The sequence below is a fragment of the Bombina bombina genome, chromosome 4 (assembly GCF_027579735.1).
Source record: "Bombina bombina isolate aBomBom1 chromosome 4, aBomBom1.pri, whole genome shotgun sequence".
In the NCBI taxonomy this organism is placed as follows: Eukaryota; Metazoa; Chordata; class Amphibia; order Anura; family Bombinatoridae; genus Bombina; species Bombina bombina.
Genome location: NC_069502.1, coordinates 645,638,438 through 645,664,900, shown reverse-complemented (window position 1 = coordinate 645,664,900; position 26,463 = coordinate 645,638,438). Strand labels below are relative to the sequence as shown.

At 35.9% G+C, this 26,463-nt stretch overlaps 1 protein-coding gene across 6 annotated transcripts in view; it reads left to right on the top strand.

The window, feature by feature from the left end:
- The window catches only part of LAMA2 (laminin subunit alpha 2), a 1,406,020-nt gene that overhangs the window by 924,017 nt on the left and 455,540 nt on the right, over positions 1-26,463 (top strand). For all 6 annotated transcript variants that reach the window (XM_053710700.1, XM_053710701.1, XM_053710696.1 and 3 more), the window contains 2 exons: positions 5,470-5,658; positions 5,741-5,868. In XM_053710700.1, the coding sequence (XP_053566675.1) occupies positions 5,470-5,658; positions 5,741-5,868 (317 nt within the window). The remainder of the gene's footprint in view (positions 1-5,469; positions 5,659-5,740; positions 5,869-26,463) is intronic.

The following is a 26,463-nucleotide window of genomic DNA, read 5'->3' as shown; positions in this document are numbered from 1 at the left end:
TACATATAACTTACTTGTTAAATTTGAGTCAATGATTCACAGAGGCACAAATGCACATTACAATGGCTCTAGTGAAAGAAAATAGCTGAGCTTCCCCTAGTCTCTCACCTCTCTTTACTAGGTTAAGGCTTGAATAGAAAAACCTGTAAGTCTAAAATCAACATTAAGTGCCTGACCCTGAGATGATAAATTAGTAATAGCAATGCAGGACTGGACAGGGGATAATGGACAAATGAATAGTCAGATCCCCTGTACATCATTACAAACAAAAGAACTGATTATCTAAACAATATAGTACCTTAGCCCCTCTCCTGCCCATTCCCGCATAATATTTGTTCCAAACTGCACAAACAAATGAACAAAACACACACACACACACACACATATATATATATATATATATATATATATATATATATATATATAAACCATCCAAAGAAAAGGCACTCACTGGATTTATCTAAAATAAAACTTACCGTTTATTACAAAGATATAAAAGGCAAGCCTTATTTATATTTTACATAAGTCCAGTGAGTGCCTATTCTTTGGATGGTTTCTGTGATGCTACATTAAGTGCACCCTGGCAATTGGTATATTTGTGGGACTGTGCAAATCCTCTCTGGAATTGAGATATTTTGGGGCACAAAGCCCCTTCACCCCGAAACGTCACCCATGAAATAAACAATGTTTCTTTCATGTAATGGCAAGACTCCATGAGCTAGTGACATATGGGATATACAATCCTACCATTTCCCAAACCTTAAAATGCCTATAAATACACCCCTCACCACACCCACAATTCAGTTTTACAAATTTTGCCTCCTATGGAGGTGGTGAAGTAAGTTTATGCTTGATTTTCTTCTGTGATATGCGCTTCTCAGCATTTTGAAGCCCGATTCCTCTCAGAGTACAGTTAATGTCAGTGGGATGTGAAGGGAGTATCACCTATTGAATTCTATGGGAAATCTTTTCATAGGTTCTCTGTTATCGGTCGTAGAGATTCATCTCCTACCTCCCTTTTCAGATCGACGATATACTCTCATATTCCATTACCTTTACTGATAACTGTTTCAGTACTGGTTTGGCTAACTGCTATATGTGGATGGGTGTCTTTCGGTAAGTATGTTTTTATTTCTTAAAGACACTCTCAGCTATGGTTTGGCACTTTATGTATTAATGTAAAGTTCTAAATATATGTATTGTACTTATACTTATATTTGCCATGAGTCAGGTTTATGTATATTTCCCTTTGCAGACTATCAGTTTCAAAATTGGGAAAACATATTTAGGAAGTTATTTTTTCTTACCTGGGGTATAGTCTTTCCTTCAAAATTGACTGTTTTCATTAATTTCTGTGGGCAAAATTTAGGCTTGCGAGGCCGTAAAATGCTGATATTTATTGCATCATTCTTGGTGCAAGATTTTTTTTGGGGGCGAAGTTACGTTCGGTGACGCAAATTTGCGATTTCCGGCGTCTTAGTTGACGCCAGGTTCCTTGCACAAGGTTGCATCTGCTATGACGTGAGTTGCATCATTTCTGAATGTTGTTAGAGCCAAAGAAAATTTGTTTTGCGTTGCGCATCATACTTGCCGCCAAATTTTTTAATTATTTAAACCCCACTTCCTATATGCCTCTTGCCTTTTTTCTAAGCAGTTCCTTGGTTTTACCAACCTGCTTATATCTTCCCACCTCTAGTTCTTCTTCCAAAAGTGATCTCCAAGATCATCATGGAACATTCGTTGTGTTTCTGGTAGCACCAGCATGGCCTCACAGGTTCTGATAGGCGGACCTTGTTCAGATGTCCAGTTGTCAACCTTGGCCATTTGCTTTAAGAACAGAACTTCTGTCTCAAGGACCATTTTTCCATCAGGATCTCAAATCATTAAATTTGAAGGTATGGAAATTGAACGCTTAGTGCTTATTCATAGAGGTTTCTCTGACTGAGTGATTGATACTATGTTACAGGCTCATAAATCTGTTTCTAAGAAGATTTATTATCGAGTTTGGAAGACTTATATTTCATGGTGTTCTTTTCATAAATTCTCCTGGCATTCTTTTAGAATTCCTATAATTTTACAGTTTCTTCAGGATGGTTTGGATAAAGGTTTGTCTGCAAGTTCCTTGAAGTGACAAATCTCTGCTTTTTCTGTTTTATTTCATAGAAAGATTGCTAAACTTTCTGATATTCACTGTTTTGTTCAAGCTTTGGTTCGTATCAAGCCTGTCAATAAATCATCAATCTCTCCTCCTTGGAGTCTTACTTTGGTCTTGAGAGCTTTACAGGCTCCTCCTTTGGAGCCTATGCATTCTTTGGATATTAAACTACTTTCTTGGAAAGTGTTGTCCCTTTTGGCTATCTCTTCTGCTAGAAGAGTTTCTGAATCATCTGCTCTTTCTTGTGAGTCACCTTTTCTGATTTTTCTTCAAGATAAGGCAGTTTTCATTTACATTTTTACCTAAAGTTGTGAATTCTAACAACATTATTAGGGAAATTGGTGTCCACTTTTTGAGTCCTAATCCTAAGAATTATTTGGAGAGATCCTTACATTCTCTGGATGTTGTAAGAACTTTAACATATTATGTTGAAGCTACTAAAGATTTCAGCAAGACTTCTAGTCTATTTGTTGTCTTTTCTGGTTCTAGGAAAGGTCCGAAAGCTTCTGCCATTTCCTTGGCATCTTGGTTAAAGCTTTTGATTCATAAGGCTAATGTGGAGTCAGGTCAGGCCCTGCCTCAGAGAATTACAGCTCATTCTACTAGATCAGTCTCCACTTCATGGGCTTTTAAGAATGAAGCTTCAGTTGATCAGATTTGCAAAGCAGCGACTTGGTCTTCTTTGCATACATGTACTAAATTCTGCAGTTTTGATGCATTTGCTTCTTCGGAAACAGTTTTTGGTAGAAAAGTTCTTCAGGCAGCTATTTCAGTTTGATTCATCTGCCTATGTTTTAAGTTTTTTTTCTTTTCAAATTATAAGAAAAACGTATTCTTTTGGTTGTATATTTAATTTTTCAGCGGAAAATGGCTGTTTTTATTTTATCCCTTCCTCTCTAGTGACTGTTCTGTGGAGTTCCACATCTTGGGTATTACTATCCCATACGTCACTAGCTCATGGACTCTTGCCAATTACATGAAAGGAAACATAATTTATGTAAGAACCTACCTGATAAAATAATTTCTTTCATATTGGCAAGAGTCCATGAGACCCACACCTTTTATAGTGGTTATGTTTTCTTTGTATAAAGCACAAATATATTTCCAGTTCTATTGTGATGCTTTTTATTCCTTTTTATATCACCCCACTACTTGGCTATTCATTAAACTGAATTGTGGGTGTGGTGAGGGGTGTATTTATAGGCATTTTGAGGTTTGGGAAACTTTGCCCCTCCTGGTAGGATTGTATATCCCATACGTCACTAGCTCATGGATTCTTGCCAATATGAAAGAAATTAATTTATCAGGTAAATTCTTACATAAATTATTTTTTTTTTGTTTGCTAAATTCAGCGAGTGTGGTTAGTCTGTTTCCTGCATTATTCAATTACCTGCACCCTGTCTGCTTTCACACACCCAAACTTCACAGCACCTCCTGGGTAGTGCACGCTGATACAAGGAAGCTGTCCACCCTTCAATGTATATCCACAAACAGCAGCACCAATAACAGATTAAAAAGATCTTTATTACCAGTTCATCTGGGTCACATAAACAGCGACATTTTGGGTGCCTAGCCCTTAATAATGCATAGCTAACAACATATGGTATGTCCTTATATAGCACAACCTACATTTTGGAAGCCAATCAATGACAATACACACACCCCCTAGAGGCTAAAACAGATAATACAATTACAACTGTCAAAAATACTTATTTTGAAAAAAGATTTTTTTGTCAAGGACAAGGTTTCTCAATAAAATCAATATATACATTATAACAGCTATCAATACATATGTAATGTATATAATATAATTAGGGTTGCACCGATACCATTTTTTTATGACTGAGTACAAGTACCGATACTTGTTTTCAAATACTCGCCGATACCAATTACCGATACTTTTTTTTTTTTAATGTCATGTGACAGTTTACCAAGCACAATACAGACTAATTATTTAAGATTCCTTCTTTATAATTATAAAGGGCTGTAATTCAAAAGACATTATGAAATAATAAAACAGTTTTATTTGTTACAAAGTTCACTGAACATGTTTATAAATAAAAAATATTACAATAAAATATTAAATTTAAAGGGGTGATACAATTGGGTTGTAGGGCTGTTATATAACATCAGTCTGACATTTGTATGGAGGTTCGACTTTAAGTTGAACAGTCTTTCACTTTCCACACTACTGCATGGGGCAGAAAGATACTTTTGGGCCATTTTTGCCAGAGCTGGAAATCTGTTTATTAACTGCCCAGTACTTCAGGGGTTTGTCTGAACGGGGTACAGTGATCTCTCCTACAATAATACAAATAACAGCAATTTGTATTGGCAAAACAGTAGTAAACAATTTTTAGTTTAGTCTCCACTCCAGTTTAAAATGAAATGGGAACATGCAGTTTGAAAAAGCGCCACAAGATAGCATATGGGTAGGAAGTAGAGGTATCGGTTTAAGTATCGGTGCATTTGCACAAGTACAAGTACTCATGCAAATACTTGGTATCGGTACCGATACCGATACTAGTATCGGTATCGGTGCATCCCTAAATATAATACTTATTAATTTAGAATATTGCTTATTGTAGGGACTTTTTGTGAACCTATATACCTATTAGTGAAGGTTAGTGAAAGTGTTTAGACATTTTACAAAACTACAATCTACAAATAAAGGCTAATATCAATGTGTAATTGTAGCAAAGATATTCAGCTATTACTGCTGACTATTGCTGTAAAAGTATACAAGATATTCTGTTAACAAAAGAGCACCCATACAGGCTAAAAAATAATTGTACAAATTACTGTTTGTTTCCATAATATATGCTTAGAACAGTAGAATTGTACATTGATTATGCTGGTTCATTTATAATAATTATTTAGTTAGCATTAAGGTATAACATCAGGGCATTTTGACCGTGAATATGTTACCTATTTACCAATATATTCATTTTACTGTAACTGTGATTAATAAGCACTTTACTTTACTTACAAAATGTGTTTTAATTATAAAATGTTGTAATAATAATTTTAAACAGCCATGATTTAATGCATTAGAGTAACCATTTAGAACATGCACTAAACCATTAGGTATATTCATAAATTATTTATACATTCTATTTTCCAATTAATGATTTCCATAGATTTACTGTTTTTCTTGTACATTTATATAAGCATTTTTTGAGTAAGGAAACATTTCATCAGTGACTATTGTATCACTAAATATTCCAAGACAAATTGCTCTCATGAACAATAAAAGCTGCCATTATTATTTACACTTCTCAGCTCTGTTCTAACCTTTGGTATTTATTTTCTAGTTGACAGCTTATGGAGGCAAATTGAAATATGCCATTTACTTTGAAGCGCGTGAAGAAACTGGACCTTCAACCTATGAGCCTCAAGTTATTATAAGAGGTGGCCCCTCCACCAATCATAGGATCATTGTGAAACATATGGCAGCTCCTCAGATTGGACAGCTGACAAGACATGACATTGAGATGACAGAGGTTATAAAACATTTTCTATTGCAGTGTTTACATCAAGTTTAACTAGAACAGATGTAGTAAAAATATAATATGTTCATTTCAGCATGGCTGGAAGTATCTAGGATCTGTGGATGGAGCACCCATTAGTCGTGAAGATTTCATGGATGTGTTATATGACATTCAATATATTTTAATAAAGGCATCTTATGGAAGTGTATTACGACAAAGCAGGTAATGTTTACCAATATAGCTATGTATAGCTAAGAAGATGTATAAATTAAGAATTATCTTGCATCATTTATTTACTTTATTTTATTAAGTGTATTCATTTTCAGATGTTGAAGTTCCAAATTTCTTAAATGAGTAATCAAAATCCAATTATTACAATTCATTTTCTTAATGGGTAGTCAAAATCGAATTCAGTTACTGTAAAATTTGTTAAAAACATATAACAAATTACTTAATAGGACATGATACCCAAATGTTAAAGCCATGAAAGTTATACAGCATAGCTGTAAAAATCTGACTAGAAAATATCACCTGGACATCTCTATTAAAAAAAAAAGGAAGATATTTACCTCAAAATGTAAAGTATTCACACCCCACTGTAAAGAGACTTTATGCAGCCAATCAAAATGTTAATCCCAGGACTTGCAAGGAAGTATGCATCTGGCATGTGTCGCCACAGTCATGTTATGTTCTTATTCAGTTTAAGGAAGTTCACTATGAAAACTCCCGAGATTTCCAGTAAATCTCATAAGATCACAGCAAAGCAAAGCATAACCTTAGCACTACTGTTGCTGATTGGCTATTTTTTTTTTTCAACTTGCAGCTGGACGCTGTAGTAATTGTAAGGTAAAATAACTTCCCTTTTTGTTACACTACATTATTATTAGTATTTTTACATAGAGATGTTCAGGTAATATTTTCTAGTCAGCTTCTTACAGTTATGCTGCATCACTTTCAAGTGATTTAGCACATTAGTATTATGTCCCTTTAAAAAAAAAAAAAATATATATATATTATTTATATATATATATATATATATATATATATATATATATATATATAATATCAAAAGTATGGACATTTTCTTACCTGTGCACCTATGTATAGAGAGTGTGGAATATACAATGTAATAAACTATATGAAAGTACATTACAAAATGTTTTGATAATGTGTTAAGAACCCAGAGTCCACATAAAGTCCAAAATTTAGTGAGTTGAAGTGCATTATCATTTTCATTTCAAATGTTTTTCTTTCCATGGTGTTTTTGAAGTTGCCTCTGAGAATCTTGATTTTGAGGTTTTAGATGGAGTGGTCAGGTTGGGTGAGATGGTGACCAACAGGGGTACAGTATTTTTACATAGAGATGTTCAGGTGATATTTTCTAGTCAGATTTTTACAGTTATGCTGCATCACTTTCAAGTGATTTAGCACATCAGTATTATGTCCCTTTAAAAAAGATAAAAGCTTGTTTTGGCTCATACATCTGATATCAACTCTAAAGGTTTGTAGATAATCTGTTATATTTTCTAATCTTTAATTTTGTGCCATGCATGAGAAAATGTAGTCTGAATGAATAATTCCAACCTATACTGAAAGTTTTAATACTGGTGTATACGCTGTTGACAAGCCTAAGTAAAAACAGCCAGCAGAAGAGATTACACTCCCAGTGGGATGCAGGATAGTTAAGTAATAAAATTATAATTTTCCATTGTTTTCTCTATGTATAGAGCTTTGGTGCACATAAGCAAGTCTGTGCACATAAAAGTGATAACATAATGAGATCTGATATTACCTGAAGCTCAACCTATTGTAATAGGCTGTGGTTTCAAAGCACAAAACCTGCTACTTCAGATACACAAATAAACCCGAAAATGCAATTTCTCAAATATTTTATACTCTGCAGTTGGTATAACAAGTCATTTAAAATACATTTATGGAAAAACAATTTTGCAGTGTACTGTCCCTTTAACTACCTAAACATTATATACACAAATGATTTTGTGTAAAATCACAATTTTATATACTTTGTATATGTTAGTATTTCATTTTTTCCTTTTCCAAAAAATAAATGTGTACTCAAGAATTTCGGGATCACAGTCGGCTAGATTCCGAGTTTTGTCGGTAAGGCTGTATGGTGCTAACCAGCAGTTTATGCTCACCGCTCACCTACAGACAGCGCTGGTATTACGTGTTTTTACAAACCCGGCGTTAGCCGCAGAAAAGTGAGCGGAGAGCAAAATTTTGCTCCACATCTCACCTCAATACCAGCGCTGCTTACGTTAGCGGTGAGCTGGCTAAACGTGCTTGTGCACAATTTCCCCATAGGAATCAATGGGGCAGAGCCGGTTGAAAAAAACCTAACACCTGCAAAAAACAGCGTAAAGCTCCTAATGCAGTCCCATTGATTCCTATGGGGAAATAAAATGTATGTCTACACCTAACACCCTAACATGAACCCCGAGTCTAATCACCCCTAATCTTACACTTATTAACCCTAATCTGCTGTCCCCGACATCGCCGACACCTACATTATATCATTAACCCCTAATCTGCCGCTCTGGATACCGCCGCCACCTACATTATACTTATGAACCCCTAATCTGCTGCACCTAACATCGCAGACACCTACATTATATTTCTTAATCCCTAATTTGCCGCCCCCAAATGTCGCCGCAACCTAACTACAATTATAAACCCCTAATTTGTCGCCCCCAACGTCGCCACCACTATATTAAAGTTATTAACCCCTAAAACTAAGTCTAGCCCTAACCCCCTAGCTTAAATATAATTTAAATAAACCTAAATAAAATTACTACAATTAACTAAATAATTCCTATTTAAAACTAAATACTTACCTATAAAATAAACCCTAAGCTAGCTACAATATAAATAATAGTTACATTGTAGCTAGCTTAGGATTTATCTTTATTTTACAGGCAACTTTGTATTTATTTTAACTAGGTACAATATTTATTAAATAGTTATTAACTACCTAGTTAAAATAAAGACAAATTTGCCTGTAAAATAAAACCTAAACTAAGTTACAATTACACCTAACACACCTAACACAACCAACCCTACTCTAAAACCCACCCAATACCCCCTTAAAAAAGTCTTCACCCAACCGGGCCGAAGTCCTCAATGAAGCTGGGCGAAGTGGTCCTCCAGACGGGCAGAAGTCTTCATCCAGACGGCATCTTCTATCTTCATCCATCCGGCGAGGAGCGGGTCCATCTTCAAGACATCCGACGTGGAGCATCCTCTTCCTTTTTGATCTGACGACTGAATGAAGGTACCTTTAATTAAGTGACGTCATCCAAGATGGCGTACCTTCAATTCCGATTGGCTGATAGAATTCTATCAGCCAATCGGAATTAAGGTAGAAAAAATCCTATTGGCTGATGCAATCAGCCAATAGGATTGAAGTTCAATCCTACTGGCTGATTGCATCAGCCAATAGGATTTTTTCTACCTTAATTCCGATTGGCTGATAGAATTCTATCAGCCAATCAGAATTGAAGGGACGCCATCTTGGATGACGTCACTTAAAGGTACCTTCATTCAGTCGTCGGATCAAGAAGGAAGAGGATGCAGGTAGGTGTCGGCGATGTTAGGGACGGCAGATTAGGGGTTAATAAAATTTAACTAGTGTTTGCGATGCAGGAGTGCAGTGGTTTAGAGGTTAATATATTTATTATAGTGGCGGCAATGTCACTATAGTGGCGGCAATAAAAGCAAAAAGAAGCACTCACTGAATCTTCATCAAAAAAGTGACAAAAACTTTTAATGCAGTTTGTGACGTTTCGGGACAGCAACAGTCCCTTCCTCTGACAAGTTGACATTGAACAAAAGCAGCCTTTAAATAGGCTCCCAAACACACTCCACACAGGATCAGCCAATCCTGACTGAATAATTGAACACACCCATATAGTGACCAATGAAAGAAAATAATACATATTGTGCATGTGAATGTTATAACATAATCGATCAAAACAATGTTAAAAACAAATTCTCTTTGGACCCCATTGCTGGTAGTCATGCTCCCTACATGAAATAAACATCCTATGTAGTTATCAATCAAATAAATAAATATATATAATATAAATATAACATTCACATGCACAATATGTATTATTTTCTTTCATTGGTCACTATATGGATGTGTTCAATTATTCAGCCAGGATTGGCTGATCCTGAGGGGAGTGTGTTTGGGTGCCTATTTAAAGGCTGCTTTTGTTCAATGTCAACTTGTCAGAGGAAGGGACTGTTGCTGTCCCGAAACTTCACAAACTGCATTAAAAGTTTTTGTCACTTTTTTGATGAAGATTCAGTGAGTGCTTCTTTTTGCTTTTCTAAAATTCACCGCATAGCACCCTGATAGTTGTGGAACGTTGGTGAGAGTGCACATACACCAATCTTTGTATATATATATATATATATATATATATATATATATATATATATATATATATATATATGTATATATATATACATGTGTGTGTGTGTGTGTATATGCAACCAGATTAGCATGTGTAATACAAGTTGAAAGTAAAAAATTAGCATGCGAGTGACAGACTCAGGCACACTAACTTCAGGACTTCATATATCACAACCATGCTAACTTCTTTTCCCCGTAGACTTCTATAAATTGAACGTACATTAGGAATACTTCACATAGAAGAAAATGTTCTTTATATATATATATATATATATATATATATATATATATATATATATATATATATAAATAAATATATATATATATATGCTTTTTTGTAAAATATATATCTTTATCAATAAATCTATAAGAATATACAGGGAGTGCAGAATTATTAGGCAAATGAGTATTTTGACCACATCATCCTCTTTATGCATGTTGTCTTACTCCAAGCTGTATAGGCTCGAAAGCCTACTACCAATTAAGCATATTAGGTGATGTGTATCTCTGTAATGAGAAGGGGTGTGATCTAATGACATCAACACCCTATATCAGGTGTGCATAATTATTAGGCAACTTCCTTTCCTTTGGCAAAATGGGTCAAAAGAAGGACTTGACAGGCTCAGAAAAGTCAAAAATAGTGAGATATCTTGCAGAGGGATGCAGCACTCTTAAAATTGCAAAGCTTCTGAAGCGTGATCATCGAACAATCAAGCGTTTCATTCAAAATAGTCAACAGGGTCGCAAGAAGCGTGTGGAAAAACCAAGGCGCAAAATAACTGCCCATGAACTGAGAAAAGTCAAGCGTGCAGCTGCCAAGATGCCACTTGCCACCAGTTTGGCCATATTTCAGAGCTGCAACATCACTGGAGTGCCCAAAAGCACAAGGTGTGCAATACTCACAGACATGGCCAAGGTAAGAAAGGCTGAAAGACGACCACCACTGAACAAGACACACAAGCTGAAACGTCAAGACTGGGCCAAGAAATATCTCAAGACTGATTTTTCTAAGTTTTTATGGACTGATGAAATGAGAGTGAGTTTTGATGGGCCAGATGGATGGGCCCGTGGCTGGATTGGTAAAGGGCAGAGAGCTCCAGTCCGACTCAGACGCCAGCAAGGTGGAGGTGGAGTACTGGTTTGGGCTGGTATCATCAAAGATGAGCTTGTGGGGCCTTTTCGGGTTGAGGATGGAGTCAAGCTCAACTCCCAGTCCTACTGCCAGTTTTTGGAAGACACCTTCTTCAAGCAGTGGTACAGGAAGAAGTCTGCATCCTTCAAGAAAAACATGATTTTCATGCAGGACAATGCTCCATCACACGCGTCCAAGTACTCCACAGCGTGGCTGGCAATAAAGGGTATAAAAGAAGAAAATCTAATGACATGGCCTCCTTGTTCACCTGATCTGAACCCCATTGAGAACCTGTGGTCCATCATCAAATGTGAGACTTACACGGAGGGAAAACAGTACACCTCTCTGAACAGTGTCTGGGAGGCTGTGGTTGCTGCTGCACGCAATGTTGATGGTGAACAGATCAAAACACTGACAGAATACATGGATGGCAGGCTTTTGAGTGTCCTTGCAAAGAAAGGTGGCTATATTGGTCACTGATTTGTTTTTGTTTTGTTTTTGAATGTCAGAAATGTATTTTTGTGAATGTTGAGATGTTATATTGGTTTCACTGGTAAAAATAAATAATTTAAATGGGTATATATTTGTTTTTTGTTAAGTTGCCTAATAATTATGCACAGTAATTGTCACCTGCACACACAGATATCCCCCTAAAATAGCTATAACTAAAAACAAACTAAATACTACTTCCAAAACTATTCAGCTTTGATATTAATGATTTTTTTGGGTTTATTGAGAACATGGTTGTTGTTCAATAATAAAATTAATCCTCAAAAATACAACTTGCCTAATAATTCTGCACTCCCTGTATAGATATATCTATATATCTATGTATCTATCTATTGATCTATTGATCTACTGTATCTATCTATATATATATATTTAAGTGAAGAACATAGGAATTTAAAGTATTTCTAAAACACATTAAAATATATTAAAATTGACTGCAAATAATATTGCATAAAACAAAGAATATGAGATGGCGCAAGAAATCAGCTAGTATATGTTCATAAATGTAATAATAGATATAGGATTACAAAAGTGCCAGAGAAGAGAGAAATGTACCTCCAAACATATAACTCTAAGCACTATAGAAAAGAAGGAAATTTTATATATATATATAAAAGTGGGTTTCACAGTTCCAGAAGTAGAAAAAATGCACAAAATCCGAAGATCTTCTTCACAGTATCCCCTATCAGATGTGCACTTACTTCTAAGACCCTCAATCAAATGAGGTAAGGATGTAGCAGAATTCACAAATGGGCTAGGCGCCTCCTGTAGGATGGATCAGGTGAGTGGTCGTGGATCACTGGTCATATGCTGAATCTTGTCACAGAAATTGTAACCCAGCTCTGTATGGATTCTCCCAGGTCCAATGCTTTGTGTATAGGCAGAAGACTCTCAGCCCCGGTAACCATATGAGTGGAAAAAAACAGAAAGACAGAGCATAGTGTAATACCGTTTTAATAGTAACGTTAAAAACACACAGCAAACAATTTTCAACTCACATTTAAAATCCTCAAGGTATGAGGTATGATAACAGCATTAAAGGTATATCCACAACCTTCAAAAATAGAAGGGCAACAATACCCCAGGATACACAGTATAATCCGAGAGATAAGTAGCACCACTCGATCCAATGTATACAAGAGGATACAGTCTATTATTAAATCTTCCTTACGCGTTTCAAAGGGTTTTAGTAGTTTTTCCCTTCTTCATCAGAGGAGGCGCCTAGCCCATTTGTGAATTCTGCTACATCCTTACCTCATTTGATTGAGGGTCTTAGAAGTAAGTGCACATCTGATAGGGGATACTGTGAAGAAGATCTTCGGATTTTGTGCATTTTTTCTACTTCTGGAACTGTGAAACCCACTTTTATATATATATATATATATATATATATATATAAAATTTCCTTCTTTTCTATAGTGCTTAGAGTTATATGTTTGGAGGTACATTTCTCTCATCTCTGGCACTTTTGTAATCCTATATCTATTATTACATTTATGAACATATACTAGCTGATTTCTTGCACCATCTCATATTCTTTGTTTTATGTTTTTAGTATTGGAAGTGTTTAGGGACGCTTCTGTTTTCTCTGAGACTAGGCTGCTAGGTACCTTCGGCTAGTGTGAAGTATATAGGGGTCCTGTAGTAACTTCAGGGTGGTCTTGTATCTGTATAATTGCGCTATAGGGTGAATTAGGGACTGCTGTCCTGAATTCATATCCTCTTTTTCTGTAAATAATATTGCATGTTCAAGTTATTTGATTGGAAAGGACTCAAAAGGATATATATATATATGCCTATATTTAGTGCAGTCGTGATATCTATTGGAAGTAGAGGTTGCGTTATAGAAAGGTTGTGTGTTCTAACCCTTCTCTGGTAAATCTAATTTACCATGGATTTGTAATATCAAGATGACCAAAAATGTTAGTGTTGTCTAGTGATAATGCTTATTAGTGCACTACTTGTAATCTGGACCTATATTTTATTTTATCGTTCAATGCTGTGGGTTGGGGGGAGTCTAAAATCAGAATATCCTTTTAACATTTGACTGGGGTTAACTGGCATTAATATTAAAGGGATAGGAAAGTCAAAATTAAACTTGCATGATTCAGATAGAGCATGTCATTTTAAGACACTTTTAAATTCACTTCTATTTTCAAATGTGCTTTGTTCTCTTAGTATCCCTTGTTTAAAAATGAACACCCACATATAATACACTAGTGGGAGCTGCTGCTAATTGGTGCCTGCACACATTTGTCTCTTGTGATTGGCTATATAGATATTTTCAGTTTCCTGTCAGTAGTGCAATGCTGTCCCTTCAAGTCTGAAGCAATACTGACAAATTCAATAGAATTTACAGATTATATCTTGAAACACAGAATGGTTAAAAAGGACAGAAAGTGTTACAGAGGTCTGAGTGCAGGGAGAGGGGGGGGGGGTGTCATAAAAACATGAGGGAGGCTTAGGTGACAGAGGCAGACAGTGTCCAGTGCAGGAGAACAGACAGGGGAAATATATAGTTTCACATAGAGCATATACTGACATTAAGTTATATATCAACATGGAATCAAAGAAGGAAAAAGTAAATAAATATAAATAAATAAATATATATATTTATATGGTGCCCCCCATCAAAAGATAACAGTGGGCGCAATGTTCTCTAAGAGCAGAAGATAGAATCAAAAGGCAGCTCTTCTTGAATGCCTGGCCAGACACTTGACGATCCTAATACTTGAGAAAAAGAAGGTGCCTTGTATGGTTTACAGACCACGCAAGGTGAATGTACTGTAAGAATGTGATAATTCAACTCACGTTTATGGAAGCACTATGATGTGCATCACAGGCAGGCCGGATCCTCAGAGTCGCCCAACAGACTCGCCTTCAGTTCTGAGATGTCAGCATCCTTAATCGCTCCAGAGCATCAGATAACGCCCAAACCAATTGTCGAATCAAACTCCCTATAGGCCAGGCTCGTAAGCAAAGTTGGAGGATGGTCTACAAGTGGTTGTTAAGAAATAGTGTTGCATACGATCCTTATGATGGAGATAGCCCTTAATTCTTCTGCAACAGCTTGAAGTCTGTTCAAGCAGTTTCTGAACTGTCCCCAGTCAACAGATCCTCTTCATTGGTAGCTGCCCAAAACCTTTAGGAAGCAGATTCACTAAGTCCTCTTTACCCTATAGCAGCCTCTCATACAAACACACAGCTTAACTCACCACTTGCACACTCTGATTATGCAAGTTAAAGGCCCAGGCAGCAGATTTAACAACCTCACCAGTCACCACTATGATGTATGGTATCAACAGGGGTGAAGCTGGTACTTCTTCAAACTAACGGAGAAAGAGATAATTGTTCCATGTTCCATGTGTTCTGTGCAATTACTTCCTCTCTTCCTTTGCTAATCAAATATGTATATCAAATTTAATTTTATTCTTCTTAAAGAACAAAGGAATGTAAAATATGCATTTCTCGCATCGGGTTTTGTGATTTAGATTTAATGAGGTCAGGTTAGCACACATGAAAACCTACTAATCTTAAAGGGACAGTCAACACCAGAATTTTTGTTGTTTTAAAAGATAGATAATCCCTTAATTACCAATTACCCAGTTTTGCATAACTAACACAGTTATAATTATACATGTTTTACCTCTGTAATTACCTTGTATCTAAGCCTCAGCAGACTGCCCCCTTATTTCAGTTCTTTTGACATACTTGCATTTTAGCCAATCAGAGCTGCCTCCATGTTAAATTCACGTGCATGAGCTAAATGTTATCTATATGAAACACATGAACTAATGCCCTCTAGTGGTGAAAAACTATCAAAATGCATTTGGATTAGAGGCGGCCTTCAAGGGCTAAGAAATTAGCATATGAACCTCCTAGGTTTAGCTTTCAACTAAGAATACCAAGAGAACAAAGCAAAATTGGAGATAAAAGTAAATTGGAAAGTTGTTTAAAATTACATGCCCTATTTGAAAAGTTTTTTTGGACTTGACTGTCCCTTTAAGGCTCATTATTGAAATATAAAACTTAAAATGTTTTAAAAATGATTAACCATACTGTAAAAAATAAAGATATATTCTAAAGATTTTTAAAAATATTTTACAGTAATTTTAATAATTTTTAGTAACTTTTATTAATTTTTATTAATATTTAAAATATTTTATATAAAACATTTCAAACACCTTAAAATTACTACGTTTTCATCTGCGATAACCCAAATTGCGAAACCCAATGCGCAAAACGCATATTTTACATTCCTATGTTCTTCACATAGAAAAAAAAGTTTTATTATTAATGATATATTTATATATATATATATATATATATATATGATATTGTTCATGTAAAACAAAAATATAATCTGAAATGAGTGTGTGCTTTTAAATTCCTATTGTTTTTTCTATAAATTCAGTATACAACAAAAATACATCAATATAAATTAATCAGCAATCCAACATTAAAATAACGAATTTTTAAATAGCATTAGCGTTTCACTGCTCCCTGGACATTCGGAGCCACTTTACCGTACAAAGGCATAAAGCAATCAGAAGCAACTCACAATAGAGTAAATCAGGACAAATGTCAAATTACTCACAATGTAGCGGTATGTAATCTCTTTTTTTTGGTTAAAAAAAAAGTGGTGACTAAATGATTGATATATTCACCTAAGCTTTGTGTTTTATTCCTATTTATTATTCCTCTTCTCCTAGCATAAAATAACTCATGACGGTTTTGTTTGTGAAGCATACATAAAACTGTAATAAATTACATCAGATTGGATGGCAAGTACACTCTTCATTTTCCTTTTTAATTATTTAAATATCACAAACAGTGATTGGGAACTAGTTAGGTTGAATCCCCAAAGACCTCAACTATGCAGCAAGCAAGTTGTAGCTTGTCTTGAAAAAAAAAAATCTTTCAGAGCCACAGCAAGTAGCTCTGTGCTCCCAAAGTTTATTATTATGTAAATTTGGCTCTCTGGTTGTAAATAGTCGGCTGTACACAAACTATTTCCATATTCCTGATGATGATGGAAAGAGATTTTTCATTAAATGCTCAGAGACTTCCATCTAAAAAGCTGGCAAGTTATTCTGAATAAATATTTATATTTGCAGCTTTGTCTTTAACCAGTTTCCCCAAATGAGATGGGACATAAATAAACAAAGTCTGTTTTCAATCAAAAGTCCTTTGGTACCAATTCATTTGTTACGTCTTACTCTATCTAAAATAGCTTTTTAACAACTCGACAACACCTCTGATGTAATGTCTGACCAATGTTTTGAGGCTGTTCATCAAACAATAGGATAAATATTAATGCTGCAGTACCACTAAATATTATCATTTCAACTGCAATAACATCTTGCTCCTACATTTTGTATGTTTACTCATGACGTCTACATTTGAAAAACACATAATCTAGGGAGAGACAATGCCCCTGTTTCCGCGCGAGCCTTCAGGTTTGCCGGAAGCAGCAGTTATAAAGACCGCTGCTCCATAACAGGTCCGCTGCCTCTGAGGCTGCGGTCTGCAATCCACCCGATCCTATACGATCTGGCTGATTAACACCCCCTGCTAGCGGAAGATTGACCACGAATCTGCAGGGGGGCGGCATTGCACAAGCAGTTTACAAGAACTGCTTGTGCAATGATAAATTTCATTCATCGATATCTGTCAGAGCGGATCATGTTGGACAGAATGATGATAAATCAGCCCCAATGTCTTTTTCATGTCATATATGGAAAATCAAATAAAAATAATTATTTTCATGCATTGTATTATAGTTGTGCTTAGAAAACTGTGCCCAGCGTTTATTAACAGGTCATGCAAGTAAAAATGAAACATTCATGCTCTACAGATAGAGCATGTGATTTTAAGGAACTTTTTAATTTATTTCTATTATCAAATGTACTTTGTGCTCTTTGTATCCTTTGTTGAAATGCATACCTAGATATGCTCAAGAGCAGCAATACACTTCTGGAAGATAGCTGGTGGTTAGTGACTACACACATATGCCTTTTGTCATTGCCTCACCAGATATGTTCAGGTAGCTAGTGCTACCACTAGTGCATTGGTGCTCTAGAGATGACTTAAAATATGTGTTAAACCCATTTACAGGGGTTAAACACATACTTATATGCAAGCAGTAGAGCAGTAATAAAATGGTCTAACATTTCCTTTTTGTACGTTTATGTCCCTTTAACAATGTTGACATTTTTGGCAACAAAAGCATTCAATGTTATTTAAATTTAAACTATTATAACACTTTGCACTACTTTCTAATGCTTACTGGCTTATAGGTATTTCACTAACGCTCAGTTAGTATAAGCAGGAAGTACCAACCAACGCACATTAACAGTAGGTACCTATAAGCCAATGCAGCTCTGTAAGTTTAAATTTAACACTTTACAGCCGCGACTTTTCCATACCGCAGATCCCCCTACGCCATTTGCGTAGCCTATATTTTCAATGGGATCTTTCTAACGCTGGTATTTAGAGTCGTTTCTGAAGTGAGTGATTCCAGCCGCCTGAAAATAGCAGGAGTTAAGAGCTTTCTGGCTAACGCCGGTTCATAAAGCTCTTAACTACTGTACCCTAAAGTACACTAACACCCATAAACTACCTATGTACCCCTAAACCGAGGTCCCCCCACACCGCCGCCACTCGATTAAAATCTTTAACCCCTAATCTGCCGACCGCCACCTACGTTATCCTTATGTACCCCTAATCTGCTGCCCCTAACCCCGCCGATCCCTATATTACATTTATTAAACCCTAACTTGCCCCCCACAACGTCGCCGCCAGCTACTTAAAATAATTAACCCCTAATCTTCCGACCGCAAATCGCCGCCACCTACGTTATCCCTATGTACCCCTAATCTGCTGCCCCTAACATCGCCGACCCCTATATTATATTTATTAACCCCTAATCTGCCCCCCTCAACGTCGCCGACACCTGCCTACACTTATTAACCCCTAATCTGCCGAGCGGACCTGAGCGCTACTATAATAAATGTATTAACCCCTAATCCGCCTCACTAACCCTATCATAAATAGTATTAACCCCTAATCTGCCCTCCCTAACATCGCCGACACCTAACTTCAATTATTAACCCCTAATCTGCCGACCGGAGCTCACCGCTATTCTAATAAATGTATTAACCCCTAAAGCTAAGTCTAACCCTAACACTAACACCCCCCTAAGTTAAATATAATTTTTATCTAACGAAATAAATTAACTCTTATTAAATAACTTATTCCTATTTAAAGCTAAATACTTACCTGTAAAATAAATCCTAATATAGCTACAATATAATTTATAATTATATTATAACTATTTTAGGATTAATATTTATTTTACAGGTAACTTTGTATTTATTTTAACCAGGTACAATAGCTATTAAATAGTTAAGAACTATTTAATAGTTACCTAGTTAAAATAATAACAAATTTACCTGTAAAATAAATCCTAACCTAAGTTATAATTAAACCTAACACTACCCTATCAATAAAATAATTAAATAAACTACCTACAATTACCTACAATTAACCTAACACTACACTGATTGGCCAATTCCGATTGGCTGATAGGATTCTATCAGCCAATCGGAATTAAGGTAGGAATTTTCTGATTGGCTGATGGAATCAGCCAATCAGAATCAAGTTCAATCCGATTGGCTGATCCAATCAGCCAATCAGATTGAGCTCGCATTCTATTGGCTGTTCCGATCAGCCAATAGAATGCGAGCTCAATCTGATTGGCTGATTGGATCGGCCAATCGGATTGAACTTGATTCTGATTGGCTGATTCCATCAGCCAATCAGAAAATTCCTACCTTAATTCCGATTGGCTGATAGAATCCTATCAGCCAATCGGAATTCGAGGGACGCCATCTTGGATGACGTCCCTTAAAGGAACAGTCATTCGTCGTTCAGTCGTCGGTCTGGATGGATGTTCCGCGCTGGATGTCTTCAGGATCCTACCGCTTCGCTCCGGATGGAAGAAGATCGAAGATGCCGCTTGGAGAAGATGTTTGCCGGTCCGGATGTCCTCTTCTTGCCGGATAGGAGGAAGACTTTGGAGCCTCTTCTGGACCGGATTATGGATCGCCAACCCCCGCTTGGGTTGGATGAAGATCTTGGAGCCAGGACGGATCGGTGATACCTGGATGGTGAAGACAAGGTAGGAAGATCTTCAGGGGCTTAGTGTTAGGTTTATTTAAGGGGGGTTTGGGTTAGATTAGGGGTATGTGGGTGGTGGGTTGTAATGTTGGGGGGGGGGTATTGTATGTTTTTTTTTACAGGCAAAAGAGCTGAAATTCTTGGGGCATGCCCCGCAAAGGGCCCTGTTCAGGGCTGGTAAGGTAAAAGAGCTTGTAACTTTTTTAATTTAGAATAGGGTAGGGAATTTTTTATTTTGGGGGGCTTTGTTATTTTATTAGGGGGCTTAGAGTAGGTGTAATTAGTTTAAAATTGTTGTAATATTTTTCTTATGTTTGTAAATATTTTTTTATTTTCTGTAACTTAGTTCTTTTTTATTTTTTGTACTTTAGATAGTTTATTTAATTGTATTTATTTGTAGGAATTGTGTTTAATTTATTTATTGATAGTGTAGTGTTAGGTTAATTGTAGGTAATTGTAGGTAGTTTATTTAATTATTTTATTGATAGGGTAGTGTTAGGTTTAATTATAACTTAGGTTAGGATTTATTTTACAGGTAAATTTGTTATTATTTTAACTAGGTAACTATTAAATAGTTCTTAACTATTTAATAGCTATTGTACCTGGTTAAAATAAATACAAAGTTACCTGTAAAATAAATATTAATCCTAAAATAGCTATAATATAATTATAAATTATATTGTAGCTATATTAGGATTTATTTTACAGGTAAGTATATAGCTTTAAATAGGAATAAGTTATTTAATAAGAGTTAATTTATTTCGTTAGATAAAAATTATATTTAACTTAGGGGGGTGTTAGTGTTAGGGTTAGACTTAGCTTTAGGGGTTAATCCATTTATTAGAATAGCGGTGAGCTCCGATCGGAAGATTAGGGGTTAATAATTGAAGTTAGGTGTCGGCGATGTTAGGGAGGGCAGATTAGGGGTTAATACTATTTATGATAGGGTTAGTGAGGCGGATTAGGGGTTAATAACTTTATTATAGTAGCGCTCAGGTCCGCTCGGCAGATTAGGGGTTAATAAGTGTAGGCAGGTGGAGGCGACGTTGTGGGGGGCAGGTTAGGGGTTAATAAATATAGGGGTCGGCGGTGTTGGGGCAGCAGATTAGGGGTACATAGGGATAACGTAGGTGGCGGCGGTTTACGGAGCGGCAGATTAGGGGTTTAAAAAAATATGCAGGGGTCAGCGATAGCGGGGGCGGCAGATTAGGGGTTAATAAGTGTAAGGCTAGGGGTGTTTAGACTCGGGGTACATGTTAGAGTGTTAGGTGCAGACGTAGGAAGTGTTTCCCCATAGGAAACAATGGGGCTGCGTTAGGAGCTGAATGCTGCTTTTTTGCAGGTGTTAGGTTTTTTTTCAGCTCAAACAGCCCCATTGTTTCCTATGGGGGAATCGTGCACGAGCACGTTTTTGAGGCCGGCCGCGTCCGTAAGCAACTCTGGTATCGAGAGTTGCATTTGCGGTAAAAATGCTCTACGCTCCTTTTTTGGAGCCTAACGCAGCATTTGTTTTAACTCTCGATACCAGAGTTAATTTTATGGTGCGGCCAGAAAAAAGCCTGCGGAGCGTTAACAGCCCTTTTACCGCCGAACTCCAAATCTAGGCCATAGAATCTAACAGCTGACTCCATTATTTGGACATACTTGAAAACGAGAGAAATCTCAATGTATCTTTCCTGGTAAAATATTTTATAAATAAATAAATAAATAATTTGGAACCTGCTGCAGTGCTTAAACCACTCAGCTTTGAATTTATTGGCCCATATTTATTAAGGTCTATCGAACCTGATCCGACAGTGCGGATTGATTTCTGGCGATGTCTGTCCGCCTGCTCAGAGCAAGCTTGATATCATTTGGAGCTTGATAAATATGCCCCATTGAGTGTAATAGCAATAGAACTGCTCTTACGCTATTGGGTGTTGTCACTGATGTATTACATATAACATCACCTGTGACATCACTGGTTACATGACATACATGTTTTCAAGTTGAATAGTATTGAATAACCCTTTACTGTTTTATTAACTTTATTGTTAGTCCAGTTATTAAAGAGACACTGGAGTCAAAACGCATTATTCTGATACAGTTTCAAGGAGTTTCTAATTTACTTCTATTATCAAATTGCACACAATATTTTTATAAGTTCACTTTATGAGGCACCAGCTGCTTCTACTGAGCACAACAAGGCAGGATTGGCCTACCAGGATACCAGGAGATTTCCTGTTGGGCTACAGCTGCTGGGGCTGTAATGCTACAATTTAAAGGGGTGCTTAATGGATGCAATTAGGTTGTAGGATACCAATATAACAACATTCTGGCTTTTTTATACAAAAATACAAACTAATAATATAATTCTGAAAACAAATATTGGGGAAAGGAGTATGAAAGTAATCCCCTTTGAGAAAAATGGGGCATGCACCTTCTACTGACTCAACGGAAATAAGGCTGTTCTCCAAATTTGTCAGGGCTGCTTTTTATTCCCAGTCCGGCCCTGACTGAGCATGTGCAAGAGTTCACAGTGGTATACGTATGAGTCTGTGATTGGCTGATAGCTGTGACATGATACAGGGGGCTAGCAAATTAGTATTACTTTGTCTTTTTATCATGCACTTTTTAATTATTGAATTTCTTTGTTTTTGATGGTCCTTTCAGATACAAAGCAATATTGTGTATAGTGATACTTTTTTGTTGTTAACCATTGCATATTAATCCTATGCTTTTGAGGAGTTGGTCTCTCTTATGTATTGCTTCATGACTCAGGACTAGATCAATATGCCAACTAGGCAGCTGTTGTTCCCTTACTAATTGTAGTCACCATATATTTAGAAGTATCTCTTCCACACATTACAGACATGGTCTCTTTTTCTTGATTGCCTACATATACTTATAAAATATAATTTGCTAGATTGCAAACTATTAGAAAGAAGAAAATATTGAAGCAAGTTTAAAGGGAAACACCTTTTAATGTTAACATTTTCCTCAAATACATTAATATATCTACAGAATGTGAATGATATTAGAACAGATTAACACCTTTTTTTGCTGCAATTCAATGGTCCAACTCCATTTTTCTTATTTGGAGGAGCCAAACAAAACTTGCATTTGTAGAAGACAGGGCTTGCTAAATATCCATTGTTTGGCTTCAGCAGAAATTAGATAAAAAACTGCAAATTAGAAACAAAAAATTGTTAATGTTAGTCTTGCGAAGCCTGTCATGTGCGCTTTAATTTTTTAGTATTGGTAAATCCACCATTTTTAAACTTAAAGGACCAGTCAACACAGTAGATTGGCATAATCAACAAATGCAAGATAACAAGACAATGCAATAGCACTTAGTCTGAGCTTCAAATGAGTAGTAGATCTTTTTTTTCTGACAATTTTAAAAGTTATGTCTTTTTCCACTCCCCCTATACCATGTGACAGCCATCAGCCAATCACAAATGCATACACATACCATGTGACAGCCAGCCATTAAAAAATGCATACACACTTATTTTTGCACATGCTCAGTAGGAGCTGGTGACTCAAAAAGTTTAAATATAAAAAGACTCTGCACATTTTGTTAATGGAAGTAAATTGGAAAGTTGTTTAAAATGGCATGCTCTATCTTAAAGTTTAATTTTGATTGAGTGTCCCTTTAAATTACAAGAAAAGTTGATATATAAGCAATGAAAGTATATTCAAAAGTTGTTTTAATGTGCATAATTGAGCATTTATACAGTCTCAAATTGTTTAGTGTACCTTTAAGAAAAATAGTCTGGAATGGCCATTATTTTTTAATAGGCCTAGGGCAACATAAACACAGATACACCACTGAACTTTTTGCTTTTTGGTCAGCTCCATACAGAGATACTGTAGGTCTGTTTAATTGTACCCAATAATTGTTAAAGGGCCAGTAAACCTACAAAATAATGTTACATAATTCTGCACTGTTGGAAAAGAATGACCAATTCCTCCATAATGTGGATTCTTAGCTCTGATCTGGTAGCGGGAGCGAGCTACATTCAGTTTAATGGCACGATCAGGTGCGCTGTGACTAGGCAGCGTACCTGCAAAGCGCTTATGAAAAACAAAACCCATTCAGTAGAGCCAGGAGTGGTGTTCAGGAAAATTTAATTTTGGAATCAAATATTCCTGTAAGTTTTTGATTTATAAAGTTGGTGCTAAGCTAATGTTATATAATTCTGCACTATGTGCAGAATTATATAACATTATTTTGTAGGTTTACTGGCCTTTTAATACATTGTTATAATTAAAAAACTAAATGTTAAAATGGATAAATAAAATATGACCATAATTATAATTGGAACAGACTTTTAAAACTTGTTGATATACAAGGAATGATCTTTTGCTGTTTTCCCATTTTATTTCTTATGTAAATCTACTTAGAAACTAATAGATGCTGAATGTTCCTTTATAAGACATTGAGAACTATTAGATTTAAAGCAATTTCATTTAAGCCATAGTTTGCTATTTTTACCCTAAATCATCCATAAATCTTATTTTAATTAAGAAAGCAGAGAGTCCTTTTAAATTGTAAATCAATTATTTTAAATTATGCACTGCATTGCTTGTCTGCAATAATAATACAAATATTAATATATCTTATGTAAGATTAGTAAGAAATCGTATGGTACATGGTAGAAACTTAGCTAGAAAAAGAATTGTGAGGTGGATATGTATTTGTTTAAGGAATTTATAGTAATTTTCTAGTTTTTTCCATTTTTCCTTTGTTTAATAACTAAAAACTAACTCAATGTCTCCATTTTCTTGGAACATTAATTCTGCTTTTGGGCAATTAATTATATCTCCCTTCATGGGAAAGACTTTGTACTTAGAGAAGCTAAGAATGTTCTAATAAATTCGGCAATCATGGCTGCCTATGACTATAAACTAGGGGGGAGGAAAGGTGATTCCTTTAGCAAGATCTGGACAGACTTTATTTATTATCAGGGTGTGGAATTCAAAACTCACTTAGAACAAATCGTCAATATCCAACTATAGAGTATTTGAGAGTGGAATGAGGAAGGTCAGGGGCTGTATAAGTTTATAAAAAATGTTTGTGTTTTTTGGGCTCTCACATATTTTTATATTCTCTACTAATATATACTTGATTCATGTATTAAAATAATTTAAGTAAAGATAGAGAGAAGGGTAAGGGGTAAGAAGAAAGTGTTGGAGTAGTACAGGATAGGGATCAAAGGCGCCAATAGATAATTTCCTGGATTTCAGCTCATGTATTTCAGTTTTATTATTCTCATTGACTTATGTAAATGCCTGTATTTCAGCATTTTATTTTTTGTATTATGTGGATAATGTAATAAAGATTTAAAAAAAAAAGAAAAAGAAAGTGCTCATACATTACATGAAGAAAGATAAAGAAAAGTAGAGTATGAAATAGAAGGGTATGAAAGAAAGATAGGAGGAGGTGGATATGGGGAGAGGGGACAAAGGGTATAGAGATGGGATGAGTAGTGCTAGAATGTGAAAGAGGCAAAAATAAAAGGGAGGAGGAGAGGGGAAGGGGCGGTATAGGAGAGAAGAGACAAGTGAACATAGCATAAGAGGAGAGGAAGAAGAGAAAAAGGATGGGAGAGATAATGGGGAAAGGAAGGGAAAATATATAGAAGTAGAGAGAGAGGGCAGTAGGGGATAAAAGGTGAAGAAAGGGGTAAAGGAGAAATTAAAAAGATTAAAAATACATAGAAAAGTAAGGGGGTAGAATGTAGAAAGAAAGAGGATGGAGAAAGGAAGTAAAAAGTAGCAAAAAAAAGTAGCATAAAAGGAATGGTGATAAAGAGAGAGGAAAGAGAGTTTTAGAAAAAAAGTGGGGGGAAGAAGGGTTTAAAAAAAGGAAGGAGAGAGAAAATTAAAATGGAAGAGAGGAAGTGAGAAATTGAGAAAGTAAAGGAAAAAGAGATAGAGGGGAAAAAGAAAAAGTTTAGGCAAGAGGTGGAGATGTAAAAAATGAGACAGGGAAAGATGAGGGAGAATGAAAGAGATGATGTAGGAGTACCATACCTGATGAGCACCACATTTTAATTTATATAAATGTGCCACATCACAACATATGTGCAATATTTCTGTCATCAAGATATGTGTTTAATAATTATGTAAAAGCACAAATATGAATGCACTGAGTGCAATATTGTGGGGTTACAATGACAGTGATTGTGTTTTTGTAGGCTATTCACAGACTTTCATGTAAGGAAGTTTTAACCAGGCAATTTCAATAATAAGCAATTAAACAATTGTTACACTGTTGATAGGAAGACAGGGCTCTTGAAGGAGAAATATGTCTTTATATACATGAGTTTATATTACACACATGCAACACTGGATAAAACGTATCAGACTCACATGTAACTTATTTTCAGAAAGAGTGTGAGTGAAGAGAGGGGGGAAACAAATCATGTGTGTGAGGGGGAATGAAAAGGGGGTATGGCATAAGAAGAATGTGTTAAATTGAATGATATAGTGAGAGAGGGTGATCAAGAGGGGAGAAGCAGATCAGCATTGGGTTTTGAGACCTGAAGTGCTCCTCAGAGTTTTCCTC